Here is a 20,315-nt window from a genome sequence, read left to right as displayed (position 1 = left end):
TAGTAGAATACCCCTCCCCTGTTATACGGACTAGGGTAGTAGAATACCCCTCCCCTGTTATACGGACTAGGGTAGTAGAATACCCCTCCCCTGTTATACGGACTAGGGTAGTAGAACACCTCTCCTCTGTTAGACGGACTAGGGTAGTAGAACACCCCTCCCCTGTTATACGGACTAGGGTAGTAGAATACCCCTCCCCTGTTATACGGACTAGGGTAGTAGAACACCTCTCCTCTGTTAAACAGACTATGGTAGTAGAACACCCCTCCCCTGTTATACGGACTAGGGTAGTAGAATACCCCTCCCCTGTTATACGGACTAGGGTAGTAGAACACCCCTCCTCTGTTATACGGACTAGGGTAGTAGAACACCCCTCCCCTGTTATACGGACTAGGGTAGTAGAACACCTCTCCCCTGTTAGACGGACTAGGGGAGGTAGAATACCCCTCCCCTGTTGTACGGACTAGGGTAGTAGAATACCCCTCCCCTGTTAGACGGACTAGGGGAGGTAGAATACCCCTCCCCTGTTATACGGACTAGGGTAGTAGAACACCTCCTCTGTTAGACGGACTAGGGTAGTAGAACACCTCTCCTCTGTTAGACGGACTAGGGTAGTAGAACACCTCTCCTCTGTTAGACGGACTAGGGTAGTAGAATACCCCTCCCCTGTTATACGGACTAGGGTATTAGAATACCCCTCCCCTGTTATATTGACTAGGGTAGTAGAATTTCCCTCCCCTGTTATACGGACTAGGGTAGTAGAACACCTCTCCTCTGTTAGACGGACTAGGGTAGTAGAACACCCCTCCTCTGTTATACGGACTAGGGTAGTAGAACACCCCTCCCCTGTTATACGGACTAGGGTAGTAGAACACCTCTCCCCTGTTAGACGGACTAGGGGAGGTAGAATACCCCTCCCCTGTTATACGGACTAGGGTAGTAGAATACCCCTCCCCTGTTATACGGACTAGGGTAGTAGAATACCCCTCACCTATTAGACGGACTAGGGTCGTACAATACCCCTCACCTATTAGACGGACTAGGGTCGTACAATCCCCCTCACCTATTAGACTAGGGTCATACAATACCCCTCACTTATTAGACTAGGGTCGTACATTACCCCTCACCTATTAGACTAGGGTCGTACAATACCCCTCCCCTGTTAGACGGACTAGGGGAGGTAGAATACCCCGCCCCTGTTATACGGACTAGGGTAGTAGAATACCCCTCCCCTGTTAGACGGACTAGGGGAGGTAGAATACCCCTCCCCTGTTATACGGACTAGGGTAGTAGAACACCCCTCCTCTGTTATACGGACTAGGGTAGTAGAATACCCCTCCCCTGTTATACCGACTAGGGTAGTAGAACACCTCTCCTCTGTTAGACGGACTAGGGTAGTAGAACACCTCTCCTCTGTTAGACGGACTAGGGTAGTAGAACACCTCTCCTCTGTTAGACGGACTAGGGTAGTAGAATACCCCTCCCCTGTTATACCGACTAGGGTAGTAGAATACCCCTCCCCTGTTATACCGACTAGGGTAGTAGAACACCTCTCCTCTGTTAGACGGACTAGGGTAGTAGAACCCCTCTCCTCTGTTAGACGGACTAGGGTAGTAGAACACCTCTCCTCTGTTAGACGGACTAGGGTAGTAGAACACCTCTCCTCTGTTAGACGGACTAGGGTAGTAGAACACCTCTCCTCTGTTAGACGGACTAGGGTAGTAGAACACCTCTCCTCTGTTAGACGGACTAGGGTAGTAGAACACCTCTCCTCTGTTAGACGGACTAGGGTAGTAGAATACCCCTCCCCTGTTATACCGACTAGGGTAGTAGAACACCTCTCCTCTGTTAGACGGACTAGGGTAGTAGAACACCCCTCCCCTGTTATACCGACTAGGGTAGTAGAACACCTCTCCTCTGTTAGACGGACTAGGGTAGTAGAACACCTCTCCTCTGTTAGACGGACTAGGGTAGTAGAACACCTCTCCTCTGTTAGACGGACTAGGGTAGTAGAATACCTCTCCTCTGTTAGACGGACTAGGGTAGTAGAACACCTCTCCTCTGTTAGACGGACTAGGGTAGTAGAACACCCCTCCCCTGTTATACCGACTAGGGTAGTAGAACACCTCTCCTCTGTTAGACGGACTAGGGTACTTCATTGAGTACCAGTCCTTCTATTGAAGTCAGAGATGCAGTAGCCAAGAATCTGCCACAAAAAGACCTCGGCTGTAGAATGATTAATGACTCTTGTGTTTTCCCCCTGATATTTATTAGTTTATTTGTTTTCAGATCGCCACTTTCTCACCGTTTTTACATTGTTTGTCCTTTCATATATTTGTGTTCCCCTGCCCTCAGCCCCAGCCCTGCTCCCTCCGTATTATTAGGGGGAAACAGCTTGTACAGAACAATATACGTTTCCTGCAATGTGTCAAGACTATACCACCGACAAGACGCAGCCTGCCACCCTGCTCAATATAAGCTTATCAACCTCTGAACAAACCTCTCTTGCTCTCTGTCTCCATCCTTTTATTTTGTTCTCTCCTTCTCTCCCCTCCTCTTACTATGTTCCTTTGTTCTTCCTGCTCTCTCTCCTTTCCTCTTTTTTTTTGTAGTGCCAGTTTCCCTGGCTAAGGTCACAGTGGTCTGTAACTCATAAGTAGTCCTGAACAGGATATATTGGAGAGTTTATCCTCTGTGTCTGGGACCCTGCAGTCATATCCTGTGTGGGGCTTTACTCATAAACCACCTCACTACTGCTTCTCTATTTGATCAGACTATACACAGGAGCTGGTTTAGACTGGATCCTGGCTGGGACAATGCTACTGAAAAAATATCAGATAAGAAAATCCCTGCAAATCAGTGGTAGTGGATTTGCCATATAAGGGAAGCCATTTTGAAATACACTAGTGAATTTCCAGCGGTCTATGGAAAAGAGAATAAAAATAACTGAGCTTATTCAGCAATGGGTTTCAGATGATCTTGGCGAGGGAGGGCATATGGTGCTAGTACACTGTACGGTATGTACCCACTAACCTGCTTTAGTGGTAGAGTAGCATTTTAATTAGCTATTTTACTGCAATTGTTACTATTAGGTCACTGTAGTTTGAAGGGAGGCAGAGGTCAGAGATGGCTGGAGAGCTCAATTGTTCGGCCCTCCCTTTCTCTCTCCCCCCTCTTCTCCTGTTCTCGCGGAAGGCAGTTTGGCCGTGCGGCTGCCATATATCACCCAGGCCGCCGCCCGTGATGCTGTCACAGCTTTCCCGTCATTGTCTCACTCCTGTCGACTCTCCCAGGCATCCTCAGTCCTCTCAGCATTGCTCCTGCTATGTGAACCAGCGCTACAGCCCCACAGGGGTATTGGTAGCTTAGTATAGCGCTATACTTCAGTCTCTAGGCCGATAGTAGCAGTGGAGTACAGTTTGCCAAATACCTTGTATTCCCTCCCCAAATCCTGCATTGTTTCTTTTATCCTCTGAGCATCTAATGGGTCTTAACTCCTAAAGACCAATGAGTGTTTGTATGGGTAAAGGTCAAACACTGATAATGACCTCATCCTTACTGAGGTCTCTCCTGTGTGTGTGTGTCCGTGTGGTCGATGTCCAGTCCTTTTCCTGCCTGTTACTCCAACAATTGTGTGGTATTTATTTGTCTGTCCTGTGGCAGTCATTGTGCCAGGGCATGCCCGCGCTTCTGAAGGATTCAAAATAATAAATAGTCATTCTCTCCACGGAGGGAGATGTGTAACACACAATTACCTTCTCAGGAGTGGATTTGGAACAGGCCTTTTACAGTGAGAAAACAGCAGGTTTCCTTGCTTTTGGAACATCTTAGTCCCCCCCCCTGAATAATTGTTTTGCCTGACACCCCATCAAAAGAAAGACATAGAATCTACTTATTAGACAAATAATATAAGTAAAGATATTAGCCCCTAGAAGTCAGAAGATCTTGAAGTCAAGATGGTGAAGTCATTTTTAATATTGAATATCTATCCATGTGTTTATGCTAGAGACTTACCATCTTGTAGTGGCTCGCTACATCTCAATCCCTTCTTTCCGGTGATATAAAGTTCACGTGTTATTGTTCCATAACACAGGGCTTGTGATTGTACACGAGAGGATCTGGACAAGAAAATCATCACTAAATCGTCTGTAAAACCCAAACCATGTGAGCTACAAACGAATATGTCACCAAAGGGGAGACTCTCACATTTAGCTCTACGACATCCACAAACTTTACGGCCGTCATCTGAACTCTCTGTCGCGGATGTCCTCCTTTCAAAGAGGTCTTCTCACAAAACCGACTGTCCAGACCGAACCGTTGGAGCTATAAACTAATATGTCACCAATCTCAATGCACTCAAGCTTCAGGGGAGTGGTCTGAAGGTAGCTCAGCACCTGGCTGTAAAAACTGCATAGTAAAATGTAGTAAAATGTTCAACAAATTACCTGACCAAACATCTTATATCTTTCAGATATAGAAGACACTTAAAACCTTGTCTCTTATGATTCATTTTTAGACTTTCTGTTTTTGCCATTAATGAGTGTTATTCAATACGTTTCTATGGGATTTACCAGTAACGATCAAATTCAATGTTTCATCAAATAATTTGTTTATTTTTAAAAAGTATACCTACAGGGGGCCTAAAATTCTAAATCAAATGGCTAAATGATACATTTCATGACCATCTTAAAGCAATTCCATATGTTCGCTTACTAGATATTGCGATCTAAGGGCTTAGACCTACGGGGTTAATAAATATATTAGTTTCTTACTACATTTATGTTCAACCTACTGTGAAACTGCACTGTGACAACCAGAACCAGCCTGAGGTAGCCTGAGCCCCTTTCAAAACTCTTAAGCTGACATGTTCCTTTGTGATACTAGCTATTACATTATTACATGGCTTAATTAGTACTGTACTGAACTTTCCTTCACACTCTGTGATCAGAGTTTGAGGTGGGTGGTCTGTGGATCGGTTGGGCCTTAGCTCTACTGTACGAATGCTCCCAGTCGGGGGGGATTACGCATTAAGCCCCACTAGTTACCTTAGTGGCTGTCTTCCCCAACACCCCTCCATTCCCATGCTCCCAGGCTGGGCAGACCGAGCAGGACCGGTCCAGTCTGGTACAGTAATTACAGGAAGGACCTCTGCTCTTGTGGTCCAGTGAATAGGTCTGGAATGTCAACTTGATGTCTTTGTTTAAATGCTCTTTCAGAATGAGTCACTCTTTGCTTCACCCTTTTCATTTCTGATCTGGATGAAAGAAGAAAGCTACTCTGTTTTCCCATGCAGTGCTGTGAGGGTCTCTGTTAGCCTGCGTACCTGTACACCTCCATGCTACTGTACATTACTGTCTGGGCAGCTAGATCATGGTGCAGTCGTCAGGATGTCTGTATGAGGTTGCCTCCAAAATGGCACCCTATTCCCTATATTGTGCACTACTTTTGACCAGAGCCCTCTGGGCCCCCCATGGAGATCCAAAGCTCCACGTCGTCTCTCTCCACACACACACACATTCTCCTGCTGTCTGCCAGATTATCCCAACCTGAGAGCTGATCCGAGAGAGAGAGAGAGAGAGAGAGAGAGAGAGAGAGAGAGAGAGAGAGAGAGAGAGAGAGAGAGAGAGAGAGAGAGAGGAGAGAGAGAGAGAGAGAGAGAGAGAGGGAGAGAGAGAGAGAGAGAAGAGGAGGAGAGAGAGAGAGAGAGAGAGAGAGAGAGAGAGAGAGAGAGAGAGAGAGAGAGAGAGAGGAGAGAGAGAGAGAGAGGAGAGAGAGAGAGAGAGAGAGAGAGAAGAGAGAGAGAGAGAGAGAGAGAGAGAGAGAGAGAGGAGAGAGAGAGGAGAGAGAGAGAGAGAGAGAGAGAGAGAGAGAGAGAGAGAGAGAGAGAGAGAGAGAGGAGAGAGAGAGAGAGAGAGAGAGAGAGAGAGAGAGATGTGTGTGTGTGGAGGGGGTGGCATGGGTGTCTAATACCCTCAGCTTGCCTCCCTCAGAGTGAGTATTGTTGGGGCTCTGTCACCCCCTATGACTCCCTAGGGGCAGCAGGAGGGTAAGTCTCAAGACATTTCCTGGAAAGACGGAATAATTTGTTCTCTCAGGGCTTAAGGTTAACAAATTACATTTTGAATTAAAGTTGTTTTTGAGGGAGGGACCTAGAGGGATCAAATGCACAGTCAGCGTTTTCCCCCACTGACTCCCTCATTGGTTGTGTTATGTGTGTGAGCCCAGTCAGTAGGAGCATGTGTGAGCTAAGTCAGTGGTCAAATATGACATTTTTGGTTGTTATTCATTGTGTATTGGCTACAGAGGCTGTGGTCTGTAATGTTACATAAAGCTTACTTAGCATTCTGGGCCACTGCTGCCTTGCCCTCCTCACCCTGGGTCGATAAGAGTTTAATGATGCCATTCATTTTTCACTCTGATTTGTTGATTTCATAAGACTTTCCTTAGGTGGATAGTTTCACTTTCAAGCATTGTTCCCTGGTGGACTAGTAGTTTAGTGGGCACAAACAGCCCATGATGGCAGACCTGAACAGGCTGCTGAGTCAGGCCAAGAGTAGGGCCAGGTGGACAGACAGGGCTGTGGTCTGTGGCTGATGTTACACAGGATGTGTCCCAAATGGCACCCTATTCCCTTTATAGTGCACTACGTTTGACCTGGGTCCATAGGGCTCTGATCAAAAGTAGTGCTCTATAAAGGGAATAGGTTGATATTTGGGACACAACCACAAAGATTGGGACTGTTGTTCTCATAATGTAGAGGCTGCTATCTACAAACACCATTATGGTATGTGGCCACTGTAGCTAACTGTACTGTGGTGGAGCGGGGCTTAACCCAGGTGTGTGTTTGTGACTGTTTTTCTATTGGTTTGTGGCTATGATAGTCATACTCCTGTGGGTGTTTTTATATTGGGTTTACTTTGAGGTCATGTTTATGAGAGAACCATATGGAAATATGATTTGTATTGTGTTTGTTATTCCATGGTGTCTGTAACCAGGGTTACTGCATCTGTTAGTGTGTGTTGGAGGCCTAAGTGACTCAATGTTTCCTTTTTCCCTATGTAGATAAAACGTCATATATATATATATATATATATATCCATATCCTATGGCCCTGGTCAAAAAGTAGTGCACTATGTAGGGAATAGGGTGCCATTTGGGACAAAGGTGTTTCAACTCATATTCACTGTCTCCATAATACCCCATACAGTAAGAATGTCCCTCCCCACCCTTATAATTTATTTCCCCCAAGGGGAATGTTTCTTCCTCCTCCTCATCACGGCTCCACTTACACACAGTCATATTAGATCACATATCAAAACAAACTAAGTCTTTAAATCAGAAGCTCTCACTTCCTTTTCTAATTAATACTGAGGCAGAACCCTGTGTGCCATTGTTACCAGAGACCTGGCCTGCCAACTCAAACACAGCAATGGAGAGCGAGGCAGAGAGAGGGGGAGAGAGGCGGAGGCAGGTGGAGAGAGGGGGAGAGAGATGGAGGCAGGCAGAGAGAGGGAGCGAGAGACGGACGGAGGCAGGCAGAGAGAGGGAGCGAGAGACGGACGCAGGCAGAGAGAGACGGGCGGAGGCAGGCAGAGAGAGAGCAAGAGACTGACTGAGGCAGGCAGAGAGAGCGAGAGACGGACGGAGGCAGGCAGAGGGAGAGAGAGCGAGACGGGCGGAGGCAGGCCGAGAGCAAGAGAGTGACGGAGGCAGGCAGAGAGAGAGCGAGAGACAGACGGAGGCAGGCAGAGAGAGAGAGACAGACGGAGGCAGGCAGAGAGAGAGAGACGGACGGACGGACGCAGGCAGAGAGAGAGAGAGAGAGAGAGAGACGGACGGACGCAGGCAGAGAGAGAGAGAGACGGGCGGAGGCAGGCAGAGAGCAAGAGACCGACGGAGAGGCAGAGGAGACACGACGGAGGCAGGCAGAGAGAGAGACACGACTGAGGCAGGCAGAGAGAGAGACACGACTGAGGCAGGCAGAGAGAGAGACACGACTGAGGCAGGCAGAGAGAGAGACACGACTGAGGCAGGCAGAGAGAGAGACACGACTGAGGCAGCAGAGAGAGAGATACACGACTGAGGCAGGCAGAGAGAGAGATACACGACTGAGGCAGGCAGAGAGAGAGATACACGACTGATGCAGGCAGAGAGAGAGATACACGACTGAGGCAGGCAGAGAGAGAGGGCGAGAGAAGGATGGAGGCAGGCAGAGAGCGAGAGACGGACGGAGGCAGGCAGAGAGCGAGAGACGGACGGAGGCAGGCAGAGAGCGAGAGACGGACGGAGGCAGGCAGAGAGCGAGAGACGGACGGAGGCAGGCAGAGAGCGAGAGACGGACGGAGGCAGGCAGAGAGCGAGAGAGGAACGGAGGCAGGCAGAAAGAGGGAGCGAGAGACGCAGGCAGGCAGAGAGTGAGAGGGAGAGACGGACGGATGCAGGCAGAGAGAGGGAGCGAGAGACGGAGGCAGGCAGAGAGAGGGAGCGAGAGACGGACGGAGGCAGGCAGAGAGCGAGAGAGGAACGGAGGCAGGCAGAAAGAGGGAGCGAGAGACGCAGGCAGGCAGGCAGAGAGTGAGAGGGAGAGACGGACGGATGCAGGCAGAGAGAGGGAGCGAGAGACGGAGGCAGGCAGAGAGAGGGAGCGAGAGACGGACGGAGGCAGGCAGAGAGCGAGAGAGGAACGGAGGCAGGCAGAAAGAGGGAGCGAGAGACGCAGGCAGGCAGGCAGAGAGTGAGAGGGAGAGACGGACGGATGCAGGCAGAGAGAGGGAGCGAGAGACGGAGGCAGGCAGAGAGAGGGAGCGAGAGACGGACGGAGGCAGGCAGAGAGAGGGAGCGAGAGACAGACGGAGGCAGGCAGAGAGAGAGTGAGAGACGGACGGACGGAGGCAGGCAGAGAGAGAGTGAGAGACGGACAGACGGAGGCAGGCAGAGAGAGAGTGAGAGACGGACGGACGGAGGCAGGCAGAGAGAGAGTGAGAGACGGACGGACGGAGGCAGGCAGAGAGAGGGAGCGAGAGACGGACGGAGGCAGGCAGAGAGATGGAGCGAGAGACTGAGGCAGGCAGGCAGAGAGCGGGAGAGACGGAGGCAGGCAGAGAGAGAGCGGGAGAGACGGAGGCAGGCAGAGAGAGAGCGGGAGAGACGGAGGCAGGCAGAGAGAGAGACGGAGGCAGGCAGAGAGAGAGGGAGAGAGACCGACGGAGGCAGGCAGAGAGAGACGGAGGCAGGCAGAGAGAGACGGAGGCAGGCAGAGAGAGAGACGGAGGCAGGCAGAGAGAGACGGAGGCAGGCAGAGAGAGACGGAGGCAGGCAGAGAGAGACGGAGGCAGGCAGAGAGAGACGGAGGCAGGCAGAGAGGGAGCGGGAGAGACGAGACAGGCAGAGAGAGAGAGACGGAGGCAGGCAGAGAGAGAGACGGAGGCAGGCAGAGAGAGAGCGGGAGAGACGGAGACAGGCAGAGAGAGAGAGACGGAGGCAGGCAGAGAGAGACGGAGACAGGCAGAGAGAGGGAGAGCGAGACGGACGGAGGCAGGCAGAGAGAGGGGGGACGGACGGACTGAGGCAGGCAGAGAGAGGGGGACGGACGGACTGAGGCAGGCAGAGAGAGAGAGACTGACGGACGGAGGCAGGCAGAGAGAGACGGACGGACGGAGGGAGGGAGGGAGAGAGAGCGGGAGAGACGGAGGCAGGCAGAGAGAGAGCGACGGAGGCAGGCAGAGCGAGAGCGACGGAGGCAGGCAGAGCGAGAGCGACGGAGGCAGGCAGAGAGAGCGACGGAGGCGGGCAGAGAGAGCGACGGAGGCAGGCAGAGAGAGCGACGGAGGCGGGCAGAGAGCGACGGAGGCGGGCAGAGAGAGCGCGAGAGAGAGACGGAGGCGGGCAGAGAGAGAGAGAGAGAGAGCGAGAGAGAGACGGAGGCAGGCAGAGAGAGAGTGAGAGACGGACGGACGGACGGAGGCAGGCAGAGAGAGAGAGTGAGAGAGGCAGGGCAGGGCAGGGCAGGGCAGGGCAAGGCAAGGCAAGGCAGGCAGGCAGGCTGACGGAGCGAGAGACGGACGGAGGCAGCCAGGGAGAGGGAGCGAGAGACGGACGGAGGCAGCCAGGCAGAGAGAGAGAGGGAGCGAGAGACGGACGGAGGCAGCCAGGCAGAGAGAGAGAGGGAGCGAGAGACGGACGGAGGCAGCCAGGCAGAGAGAGAGAGAGAGGGAGCGAGAGACGGACGGAGGCAGCCAGGCAGAGAGAGAGAGGGAGCGAGAGATGGACGGAGGCAGCCAGGCAGAGAGAGAGAGGGAGCGAGAGACGGACGGAGGCAGCCAGGCAGAGAGAGAGAGGGAGCGAGAGACAGACGGAGGCAGCCAGGCAGAGAGAGCGAGGGAGCGAGAGACGGACGGAGGCAGCCAGGCAGAGAGAGAGAGGGAGCGAGAGACGGACGGAGGCAGCCAGGCAGAGAGAGAGAGGGAGCGAGAGACGGACGGAGGCAGCCAGGCAGAGAGAGCGAGGGAGCGAGAGACGGACGGAGGCAGCCAGGCAGAGAGAGCGAGGGAGCGAGAGACGGACGGAGGCAGCCAGGCAGAGCGAGAGACGGACGGAGGCAGCCAGGCAGAGAGAGAGAGGGAGCGAGAGACGGACGGAGGCAGCCAGGCAGAGAGAGAGAGGGAGCGAGAGACGGACGGAGGCAGTCAGGCAGAGAGAGAGAGGGAGCGAGAGAGGGACGGAGGCAGGCAGAAAGAGGGAGACGGAGGCAGGCAGGCAGGCAGACAGAGAGAGGAACGGAGGCAGGCAGAGAGAGCGAGAGACGGGATAACAAATAAATAGGATAACAAATCTAATTGACTTGCCTAACATTGTGTGTTCTATTTGTCATTTAGACGTATTTAGACCTGGCAGTGGTTTGAACACATCACCCCTGAAGCTGGTGATTACAGGTGTGGTTGGTTAAGTCAGGCTGCTGTAAATAGATGTTAGGTAAATCCAGGTAAATAGTTATTAGGCTTAGCAGGTTGGGGAACAGGTCCAAACACCAGTTGAGAGATTGGTTTTTAGTTCAATTCCTCAGTTGAGATGCAACTCCCGCTTTCCTATAAATCTCCCACTGATATCACTGGATGATGAAACCTTTTGTTATGGCAGTTGGTTGTTGAGTGTATTGTTGGTCGCTGTGGCTTCGCAGGAGGCTCCTTCTGTATCCCTCCCACCTCTGATACATTCAGAAATATATTTCACATGTTTTTTAGCATTTTAAACTGGATTGACGTAACCAGTTTTGTTGTTTGTTACTTTTTTTCCCTGCCATTGTGTGATATCTGTTTATTTTCCCCTCGGTGGCACGTTTCCCGAACTCCTAACCCACAATACTGATGTTTCTGTTCTGTGTGGGAAGAATCCACAGGTCGTGTGTGATGGGGAACGGGTCTTGTTCTGTGTCCAGCTGTCCTCTGGGTCCAGTAGGTCTGTTTGTTTTCAGTTGTCCTTAACAATACCCTCCTCTCCCCACACACACCCTATAACACACACTCTGCTCTGAGAAAACAACCCACAACCATAACAGGAGCTGGAACAGTGGCCTGCTCTGTAGGAAAAGGCTGCTCTCACATCCTGGGTTCCTGTTTCCCTCTCTACTGTACTTTATAGATTACATGAAAGTCCCAAAAATGTCAGGGAAACAACACTTGACATTTTTGGGCTCAGTTATGCAACACTCATGCATTGTTAATTGAATTTTGCTCTTGAGAAAACAGAGAAAAATACACCTTTGATGTATAAAATAAATATTTCCACCTGTCCTCTAGATACTGGTGAAGAAAGGCCTTTGTGTTGTTGCTTCACTGCTGGAGGCTGAACAAAGGAGGGGGGAGAACTTTCCTTATGACTCTGTTAGACATCTCTCACAAAACATACCCTCTCTCTCCCCCGTCTCCACCCTAGGGGTAGTTAATTAAAGTCCCTGGGCCTGTTAGGCATCTCTCACAAACACACCCTCTCTCTCCCCCGTCTCCACCCTAGGGATAGTTAATTAAAGTCCCTGGGCCTGTTAGGCATCTCTCACAAACACACCCTCTCTCCACCCTAGGGGTAGTTAATTAAAGTCCCTGGGCCTGTTAGACATCTCTCACAAACACACCCTCTCTCTCCCCCGTCTCCACCCTAGGGGTAGTTAATTAAAGTCCCTGGGCCTGTTAGACATCTCTCACAAACACACCCTCTCTCTCTCCCGTCTCCACTCTAGGGGTAGTTAATTAAAGTCCCTGGGCCTGTGAGGCTGCACAAACACACCATCTCTCTCCCGTCTCCACCCTAGGGGTAGTTAATTAAAGTCCCTGGGCCTGTGAGGCTGCACAAAACACACCAGGTATTCTCTGGCTCTCAGCAGTGCAGTAGTGGACTGACTGTAGTGTAGTCAAAGGCCCTCTCCTGGTGTCGCCCTGAAGAGGTGTAGGGAAGTGAACTAGAACCAGGGCAAGTGGGATGTTTTATTCTCCAGATAGTGTTGAGGACCGGGGCAAGTGGGATGTTTTATTCTCCAGATAGTGTTGAGGACCGGGGCAAGTGGGATGTTTTATTCTCCAGATAGTGTTGAGGACCGGGGCAAGTGGGATGTTTTATTCTCCAGATAGTGTTGAGGACCGGGGTAAGTGGGATGTTTTATTCTCCAGATAGTGTTGAGGACCGGGGCAAGTGGGATGTTTTATTCTCCAGATAGAGTTGAGGACCGGGGCAAGTGGCTAGAACTAGAAGTATTAAGAGGGAGAAGGAAATGGCGTGTCCAGAATCTTACTCCTGTCGTGGAAGCTGGGCCATGTCTGAAACAGTGACACAGGAGAGCGAGAACAGAGGGAAGAGGGGCCTGACAGACAGCAGTGACATCGAAAATTACCAACTGCCTAGTTCAGATGAGAGGGATTCCTGCTTGGTTGGGGGCGGCTCTGGCTGGTACAGGTTGCCCTTATGCACAGATTGTGAAACTGACCTTAGATCAGTGCCTATGGGTAACTTCATCTGCCTCCTTAGGGAAGAGAAGGAGGATTGGCCTGAGAAAGTTTGAAAGGTCAAAAGGTCACGGTGGGTTTTTGACCCTGTGTGTATGTTTTTGTGTTAGATCCTGGATGAGATTGCAGAGCATGGCATCAGGATCTACCAGCTGCCAGACGCTGACTCAGATGAGGATGAGGAGTTCAAGGAGCAGACACGAGTACTGAAGGTACGACACACACAGGCAAATGGCACCATATTCCCTATGTAGTGCACTATTTTTGCCATCTGCACTATGTAGGTAATAGGGTGTCATTTGGGATGATGTAGCCACAGAAATACTAACACCAACTAAGAGAAAGGACTCCAGGAGAAACGCCACTACCAGAAGGGACATGAAGTAACAAATAGAACCACTCTTGTTATGTAGTTTCTCTCTTAAAACCACAGGGCATGAGTTTTAGAATGATCAGAATATCAAACATGTTGATTATAATACAGTATATCACAAAAGTGAGTACACCCCTCACATTTTTGTAAATATTTGAGTATATCTTTTCATGTGACAACACTGAAGAAATGACACTTTGCTACAATGTAAAGTAGTGAGTGTACAGCTTGTATAACAGTGTAAATTTGCTGTCCCCTCAAAATAACTCAACACACAGCCATTCATGTCTAAACCGCCTGCAACAAAAGTGAGCACACCCCTAAGTGAAAATGTCCAAATTGGGCCCAATCAGCCATTTTCCCTCCCCGGTGTCATGTGACCTTAGTGTTACAAGGTCTCAGGTGTGAATGGGTAGCAGGTGTGTTAAATTTGGTGTCATCGCGCTCACACTCCTCATACTGACTGGTCACTGGAAGTTCAACATGGCACCTCATGGCAAAGAACTCTCGGAGGATCTGAAAAAAAGAATTGTTGCTCTACATAAAGATGGCCTGGGCTATAAGAAGATTGCCAAGACCCTGAAACTGAGCTGCAGCACAGTTTCAGGGTGTACTCACTTTTGTGATATACTGTAGGTCAGCGTTATGTCCAACCTGAACCATCTGGTCATTATTTCCTTCCTTGATCCCTCTATCTCTATATCCCTTTGTTTTCACACTCCTCTCTGTCTCCCTTTATCTTCCTCACCCTTCTATCCATCTCTCCCTCTCTTTACTCCTCCCCCTCAGGCGAGCATTCCATTTGCTGTGATTGGTTCGAACCAGCTGATTGAGGTGAAAGGGAAGAAAATCAGAGGTCGTCTCTACCCCTGGGGGGTCGTGGAGGTGGAGAACCCAGAGCACAACGACTTCCTCAAACTACGCACCATGCTTGTGTGAGTCACCATGACAATGCAATGCAACTTTGGTTAAAAAAACAATTCATCAAATGTATGAACAGGTAGCCTTGAATACTACATGTAAAGTAATAGGAATCTATGCAATGCTCTTATCCCTGCTTTTCCTTTATGTATTACTATATTGCCACCTAGTGGGTGAATAGAGAACTTCAAGTCTGCCCATCTGTTGCTTCCTCTAGTGGTGCAGTCTAATCTAGTGGGTGTTATGGGGGTTCGTACTAGCCGTATAGTGATACTGACATGTGATGGTTGTGTGTGTTTTCAGCACCCACATGCAGGACCTCCAGGAGGTCACGCAGGACCTGCACTACGAGAACTTTCGCTCAGAGAGACTGAAGAGAGCTGGCAGGTCAGTCTGCAGTGTTATATATATATATACACACACACACACAGGCTGATGCTGAGGCTATTACAGTTATGTTCCATATTATTCCCCTACAGAGCTGTGGAAGAGGATGTGGTTGACAAAGACCAGATTCTCCTGCAGAAGGAGGCTGAGGTGAGTAGCTAATACAGGGTTAACGTGAGAGACGAGGGTGTTTGCCTCTACCCTTTTGTCCATACTAAACCATGCAGCCAGTGATCTGTCAGAGAATAACAAATGACCCGATGCTTCCGAATTCCCTCTGATTGGGCTGTTTGTTTAGTATAGAGATGGTGGAGTGCAATTAAAGCTGTTATTAAACATGCACGTCCAATTAAAGCTGTTAGTAAACATGCATGTCTGTACAGGATATGACATATCTGACTTCCTGTCCCAGTTAAATGGTGGGAATGAGTCAGGCGATGTAAAGAGTATTGTATACAGGGTTTATACTGGCTTGGCTGCTGGTGGGGGCTGTGTCCATAAAGATCCTATTAAATTACTATTCTAATTCCTAATTCTATGGCTGTGTCCTTATGGGAGGTCAGATTGGTTTCGTACACCATATGTTTTGAAGGTTTGTGTTCCTTGACTGATGTTACTACTGGTACTATTTTATGAAGAGGGTCAGAAGTTTTCAGTCAACCAGAAATAGATGATTTAGAAATCAAATTGTATTTGTCACATGTGCCGAATACAATAGGTGTAGACCTTACATTGAAATGCTTACTTACAAGCCCATAAACAACAATGCAGTTTTAAGAAAATACCTAAAAAAGTAAGAGATAAGAATAACAAGTAAATAACAATAGGGAGGCTTTATACAGGGGGTACCGGTACAGAGTCAATGTGGAGGCTATATATAGGGGGTACCGGTACAGAGTCAATGTGGAGGCTATATACAGGGGGTACCGGTACAGAGTCAATGTGGAGGCTATATACAGGGGGTACCGGTACAGAGTCAATGTGGAGGCTTTATAGAGGGGGTACCGGTACAGAGTCAATGTGGAGGCTTTGTACAGGGGGTACTGGTACAGAGTCAATGTGGAGGCTTTATACAGGGGGTACCGGTACAGAGTCAATGTGGAGGCTATATACAGGGGGTACCGGTACAGAGTCAATGTGGAGGCTTTATACAGGGAGTACCGGTACAGAGTCAATGTGTGGGGGCACCGGTATTGAGGTAATATGTACATGTAGGTAGAGTTATTAAAGTGACTATACATAGATAATAACAGAGAGTAGCAGCAGCATAGAATAGGTGACAAGAGGCAACGCAAATAGTCTGGGTAGCCATTTGATTAGATGTTCAGGAGTCTTATGGTTTGGGGCTAGAAGCTGTTTAGAAGCCTCTTGGACCTAGACTTGGCGCCTTCCTCTGACACCGCCTAGTATAGAGGTCCTGGATGGCAGGAAGTTTGGCCCCAGTGATGTACTGGGCCGAACGCATGAAGTTGAGTAGTGGAGACCAGAGTCTATCGAACCTGGGCTGTATTTTGCAGAGGTTTGATGTTGTTTTTAACACTGGTCACAAACTGTGGATGTGACCTATTAGACAGAATCACACAATACAGACTTGCATTCTTGTAGCAAGCAGCTTGGGATACCAGATCAGCTTAGCTAAGTGTTACGTTTGTTTGCATTCCTTCAGTCTGCAACATGCAGAGCTCTAAAGAGCACTAACCTGCTTTAGTGTAAATTTAAATATCAATGGATAATTTTTATTCAGTCACATGCTTAAGTGGGAGAATTAGTATAAGTCAATTTGACCCCCGTTGGGTGTGAAGTCAAATGATCCACTTGAAGTTCTATCCACGACCACTAGATGGAGAAGGGTTCTATTGGAAAAAAGGTGGTTTTGCATAGAGGCTCTCAGAAAGCTAGGTGGCTGTATTCTCTCTCTGGTATTAACTCAACTATCCCTTTCCCTATTTCCCTCTCTTTCCTTCTCTTCTCTCTGTAGCTGAGGCGTATGCAGGAGATGATTACCCAGATGCAGGCACAGATGAAGATGAAGGGAGATGAGTGAAAAGAGAGGGATGGGAGAGGGAGAAGAGAGGAGCCCCTCACCGATCAAACCCTCTGTGCGTCTGAAACTCCATCATAGTTGTACTGCTGGACGCACTCATCACCGCCTATCCCTCAGTGTGTCAGTCAAACAATCAATTAACCAATCAACCAATTAAAGGTCCTCAATAACCAAATTTTAATTTGGAAGTCTTCAATATGGCCCCTAGTTCACTGTGGTACTGAGATCCACTGATCTGCTAGTCTGAGTGTTGTTTTGGAAAGCGTTACTGACCTTATGACATGAGGTATGTTTGTCAGGAGTGTTATAACATGACATAATAACGGATATGGGTTATGATATATAATAAGACATACTGTAAAGACAATGATTGCATGTTCTCCCAATAAGTGACTAATGATGTTAATTTGTTTTCATCAGTACTACTAATTCTGTCTCATGTACAATGCAGATCTTCCATTGATAATGGTACTAATACATCTCATTGTTAGACAACAATCAGACTTCAGTGTTTACAGAATGTTAAGGGAATGTGTTGAGTATATTAAGGGAAGGTTTGTTGAGAGCTGGGTGTTTTTGTGCCATTTGCAACCTCTGTCTTCACATTTGGACTCAGCGGAGGACATATCAGTCCAGGTGTAGTAATAAGTGTCCCTCAGGTGGCACTAGTCTGTTCTATAAGCACAATACTTGGACATAACTATAAAAGTAATATAGATAGACTTGTTTGGAAATATCCCACATATTAAAAATATTGTTTTTAAAAAATTTGTTTTTTTTTAACCTTATTTCAAAATATAGACCAAATGTGATATTTACAAAACTTTGTGCCTCTGTTGTATTGGATGGAGACTGTTTGCCTTGGGCTCAAGTGTTTTCAAACTATGCACAACCATGTCATGTCTTAATTTGGTTAATATGCCTTTTGTATCTCCTAAGACGTGCACTTCAAAACCTTTCAGCAACGTTTGTCTTTATTACTTCCATTACATCATGAGCAGTTATAGCATTGATATGTGGGTTTTTTCTTTGGTTGTGTTTTTGTTTGGGATTTTCCTAAAGGGGTTTTTCAATGATTTACTGTATGCACATTACTCTTCTCCTATTGGCCAGCTCCATGGAACTTACAGTATTAAACTGAATTCCTAACGATATTCTGATTCACCATGTGTATGTCCCAAATGGAACCCAATTCTTATATGGTGCACTACTTTTGACCAGAGCCTAACCAGACCCCCGGTCAAAAGTAGTGCACTATATAAGGAATAGTGTACCATTTGGGACACTACCCATGTCTGTCTGTGGCTGTGCCATCCCACTTTCTAGACTACTGACTGTCTTATACAGTGAACACCTCTGTCTGTGTTCAGAAATGTGTTGTTTGTGTTTAGGAGTGCTATCGTCAGTTGCTTTGGCATCGTCTCTGTAACCTGTCTCTTTCTGCTTAGTTGGTCAACAGATTTGTCTGTTTTGAATCTTCGAGCCATTAACCAAACTATGCTTGAGACCTTTTTTTTGTGTAGTTTCTCAACTTTTGCACTGCATTTTCAGAAATAAAGTTTCCGTAGAAGCAGACTTGTAGTGGGAGTGCTTTTTTCAGGCCATAAGTATGATGAGAGGTCATGTAGAAAAACAAAGGCGGTGGGATTGAATGAAGACTGAGGTTTCAGTTGCCAGGCCTTCTAGACATCGATCAAAGGGAAAACACTAGAAAAGAAGCTGCTGTAGAGGTTGGTGTAGCAATGTTGCTAGATGGTAAAAAGCTGATATGACAAGGATGCATGGATAGTAAGCCTGTGTTATTCTCTTACACATATGTGCACAAAATGTATGTTGAACAACGAATGTTTAAAACATAGTAGTGATACGTTTGAACAGGATGATTTATTATGCAAGCTGCATACAATATTAACATCAACAGTAAGATCATAGGCAACTTCTCCCCAGCTAACAATTCTAGGAAGAGAGAATGTTTTTGTGATGTTCTCCATGTTTGAGTGTCCAGTTTTCTGTTAGTTAGGGGAACATTCTATGTATGTCAGCAAAAACCTCCTGAGAACCTGTTTAGCACATCTTGGCATTAGAGTTAGGAGAACATTCCCTAAATGTCAAACATAACTTACCCAGAATGTGGTTTTTATGTCCAATATAAATTTTCTAGACATGTTTCATTGGAACTTTGCAAGAACATTCCTCCCCGTATGGAAATTATTTAACAGATATTCTCTCAAAAGAACATGTATTTATTTTTAAACAATTACTGGTGGCATAAAGTCAGTGGTCCTACCTGTCAATGATTTTAGAGGCCGGTATAATGATTTAAATTATTTAACCATCCAGATCTGTTTACACTTTATTGATATCTTAGAAATGTCCTTGTTTTTGAAAGAAAAACACATTTTTGGTCCATTAAATAACATCATTGATCAGAAATACAGTGTAGACATTGTTAATGTTGTAAATGACCATTGTAGCTGGACACAGCTGATTTTTAATGGAATATCTACATAGGAGTACAGAGACCAATTATCAGCAACCATCACTCCTGTGTTCCAATGACACGTTGTGTTAGCTAATCCAAGTTTATCATTTTAAAAGGCTAATTGATCGTTAGAAAATCCTTTTGCAATTATGTTAGCACAGCTGAAAACTGCTGTGCTGATTAAAGAGGCAATAAAACTGGCCTTCTTTAGACTAGTTGAGTATGTGGAGCACCAGCATTTGTGGGTTTGATTACAGGCTCAAAATGGCCTGGTTATAAGGTTATAACCCTAACCACTTCTCCTGAGGCACTTGTGTAGATCTGAAACAACTGCATAGTTGTAAGCAATAGGGTGAATGCACTTTGAAGTAAATTTCTGCTCAGTTAAAAGTCCACTCAATAAAAACTTTTATTGATCATAGTGGTTCAGGAGTAAAGTGAAAACAGGGTTATATGCCCCACCAATATTTAAACAACTATACAGAAACCCTACAATTGCTGAAATATGTAGATCAAATCAATGATGAGAGAATAGTCAGATTAACTGAATGTTTTAACTGATACAAACATGGTGGGGTAGCAGGAAGATCTGAATGCCTTCAACTGTGAATGGATTAGTCATTCACCAATCAGAGCCTTGATGGGCTAGGCCATAGTAACAAGGGGTGATGTGTAATAAAACGTTTTGTTTTTGTTGGGAGAACGTTTCTTTGGGACCGTCATGATGAATGATACACAATTTTCTTTCAGCATTTTAATGAAACTTGTCAAGAACATTATCTTATATTCTCTGAACATGGCAAACATGTTCTGTGTATGTTTGGTGGGACGTTGATGGAATATTCTCCTAACCCTTAGATAACTGGACACAGGAATGTTTGTGCAATATTGTCATGAAACGTGTCTAGAACATTAGTATTGAGTATTCGGGGAAAATGTTAACCACATTCTGAGTAAGTTCTGCTTGACATTAAGGGAATGGTCTCATCGAAACAGTTCTTGTAAATCACTGGAATATTCATATGAAAGGTGAGGTAATTATAAAATGTAACTGTTAAGGGAAGTTTCTCTAAAGTTGTGGGAACGTGTGTTGTTAGCTGGGTCTCCATCCACCAT

At 47.3% G+C, this 20,315-nt stretch overlaps 2 protein-coding genes across 6 annotated transcripts in view; both read left to right on the top strand.

Annotated features, from left to right (window-relative positions):
* Positions 1-18,292, top strand: part of zgc:63587 (septin-2) — a 75,223-nt gene extending 56,931 nt beyond the window's left edge. For all 5 annotated transcript variants that reach the window (XM_031829892.1, XM_020490240.2, XM_031829891.1 and 2 more), the window contains 5 exons: positions 13,103-13,204; positions 14,155-14,300; positions 14,590-14,673; positions 14,766-14,823; positions 16,652-18,292. In XM_031829892.1, coding sequence (XP_031685752.1) covers positions 13,103-13,204; positions 14,155-14,300; positions 14,590-14,673; positions 14,766-14,823; positions 16,652-16,717 — 456 coding nt within the window. In that variant the 3' untranslated portion in view covers positions 16,718-18,292. The remainder of the gene's footprint in view (positions 1-13,102; positions 13,205-14,154; positions 14,301-14,589; positions 14,674-14,765; positions 14,824-16,651) is intronic.
* A 1,839-nt stretch (positions 18,293-20,131) lies between these two features.
* The window catches only part of LOC109896042 (septin-5-like), a 33,243-nt gene continuing 33,059 nt past the window's right edge, over positions 20,132-20,315 (top strand). Inside the window, exon 1 of the mRNA XM_020490241.2 lies at positions 20,132-20,228. The gene's annotated coding sequence lies outside the window, so the exon portion shown is untranslated. The remainder of the gene's footprint in view (positions 20,229-20,315) is intronic.

Source organism: Oncorhynchus kisutch, linkage group LG8, assembly GCF_002021735.2.
Source record: "Oncorhynchus kisutch isolate 150728-3 linkage group LG8, Okis_V2, whole genome shotgun sequence".
NCBI classification, from domain to species: Eukaryota; Metazoa; Chordata; class Actinopteri; order Salmoniformes; family Salmonidae; genus Oncorhynchus; species Oncorhynchus kisutch.
This window is presented reverse-complemented; position numbering and strand designations above follow the sequence as displayed.